Genomic DNA, 1,691 nt, shown 5'->3' with positions numbered 1-1,691 from the left:
CACAGTACAGTTCACGAAGTAGTCCTTGTCAACGACTGTGCAGTCGTTTCTCCCTGAGTTACTGCATCAGACGTCCTTTTGAAAAGTTCTTCAGCTGATGGTGTCCTGAAAGGTCTGAGGAATGGTCTGGACCCGTTCCTTCTCTCCAGAGATGCTGCCTGTCCCGCTGAGTTACAACAGCATTTTGTGTCTATCTTTGGTGTAAACCAGCGCCTGCAATTTGTTCCTCCTTGCACTTGTTCTGAAGCTGCTAGTTTTTAATAGTGCTCGTTTCCACTCGGTGGTCGACATAGTCAGTCAAGTCCCCTGATTTGGGGCATCTTGCGTTCTGAATTCACGCATCTATAAGATGCAAGTAGTCTGAAGATGGGGTCTCGACCCGAAACGTCGCCGCATTCCTTCTCTCCAGAGATGCTGCCCGACCCGCTGAGTTACTCCAGCATTTTGTGAAATAAATACCCTCGATTGGTACCAGCACCTATAGTTATTTTCTTACACTTCTTTAGTAACTTGCCAGTTTCTTTGTTGAACTAAATCAAGGCGCATGTTGCAATCAAAAGGCGCTTGAACAACTGGCTGGGCAGAAGCCAAACTGTAAGAAAGTGGACTTGTTGTTGCCATTTCACTGTGTGAAATATCAATGTCTTTCCACCCTTGCCAAGCTTGGTGGAAAGTGACAGAGGTGCCAGTTGTGGGCATCTGCAACTCCCCTGGCAGTGTGCAACTCTTTGCACGGTGTGTGTCTGTCCCCCCAGGCTGGGGGGAGGGTGGAATAAAGCTAACTCAATGTCAGTAGCGGTGGTGGGGGGCTCTACGATGGGAGTCTCAGCGACCTCCAGCCCACGCGTAAGATCTGCATGAGCTTCACTCTCCTCCTCACCTTCAGCGCCAGCAGTGCCCTGCTCACCTCCTCGCCACTCTGGTCGGTGCAGATGATGCGAGCCCTCTCCTCCGCCTTCTTGTCGCCTGCCCTCTGGAAGAGCCTCTGCACGGCCGTGTGGTTGACCGAGTGGAAGATGTCGGGCAGGGCAGCCTTGCGGAGGTGGGTGTCGAACCCCTGCCTGTAAACCAGAGAGGGGCTGACCAGCTGGGCGTAGGGTCCACAATCCTCGGGCGTCTCCATGATCAGAAGAGGTCTATTCTCTCCCCTGAACGCCGACAGAGATGTCTATCTGCAAGCCTGCAGGATAGTGGCTCAGAAACCCGGACAGCCCGCTATTTATTGGGCCAGCACTGACCCAAAGTGGGCGTCTACACTGATAACGTAAGACCAACCCTGGCGTCTTCAAACTCTTTAGTCTAACAAGTTAGAAGTTGTAACAAGCAATGAATTCAGAGTAGCAGCAGCAGCAATCAGCAGTAGCAATCAGCAGTAGCAGCAGCAGCAGCAGCAGCAATCAGCAGTAGCAGCAGCAGCAGCAGCAGCAATCAGCAGTAGCAGCACAGCAGCAATCAGCAGTAATCAGCAGTAGCAGCAGAAGCAGCAATCAGCAGTAGCAGCAGCAATCAGCAGCAGCAATAGCAAGCAGCACCTAGCTGTGTTGCTTGGGAAGTAGTGTGTGGGGATTGTGTGGGGATAGTAAGGAGTAAGACCTGTGTGATCTCCCGGATTAGTTTCGATCGCCTAGCTTGGGGGTCGGAGAGGAATTTCCCGGATTTTTTCCCAAATTGGCCTGAGTTTTTTATCCGGT

At 51.9% G+C, this 1,691-nt stretch overlaps 1 protein-coding gene across 1 annotated transcript; it reads right to left on the bottom strand.

Moving 5' to 3' along the window:
- Nucleotides 1-1,175, bottom strand: LOC144610301 (transcriptional and immune response regulator-like). Its single transcript, XM_078428899.1, has one exon. It carries the CDS (start codon nt 1,121-1,123, stop codon nt 812-814), a length of 312 nt encoding a protein of 103 aa, XP_078285025.1. The 5' UTR covers nt 1,124-1,175; the 3' UTR covers nt 1-811.
- Between the last annotated feature and the right edge of the window lie 516 nt (nt 1,176-1,691).

Source organism: Rhinoraja longicauda, chromosome 36 (genome assembly GCF_053455715.1).
Source record: "Rhinoraja longicauda isolate Sanriku21f chromosome 36, sRhiLon1.1, whole genome shotgun sequence".
Taxonomy (NCBI): Eukaryota; Metazoa; Chordata; class Chondrichthyes; order Rajiformes; family Arhynchobatidae; genus Rhinoraja; species Rhinoraja longicauda.
Note: the sequence above shows the minus strand (reverse complement) of the source record. Positions and strands in the feature narration are given on the sequence as shown.

What these genes read in the sequence shown, in the direction of transcription:
- LOC144610301 (XM_078428899.1), bottom strand. Translation starts at nt 1,123, where the DNA reads ATGGAGACGCCCGAGGATTGTGGACCCTACGCCCAGCTGGTCAGCCCC.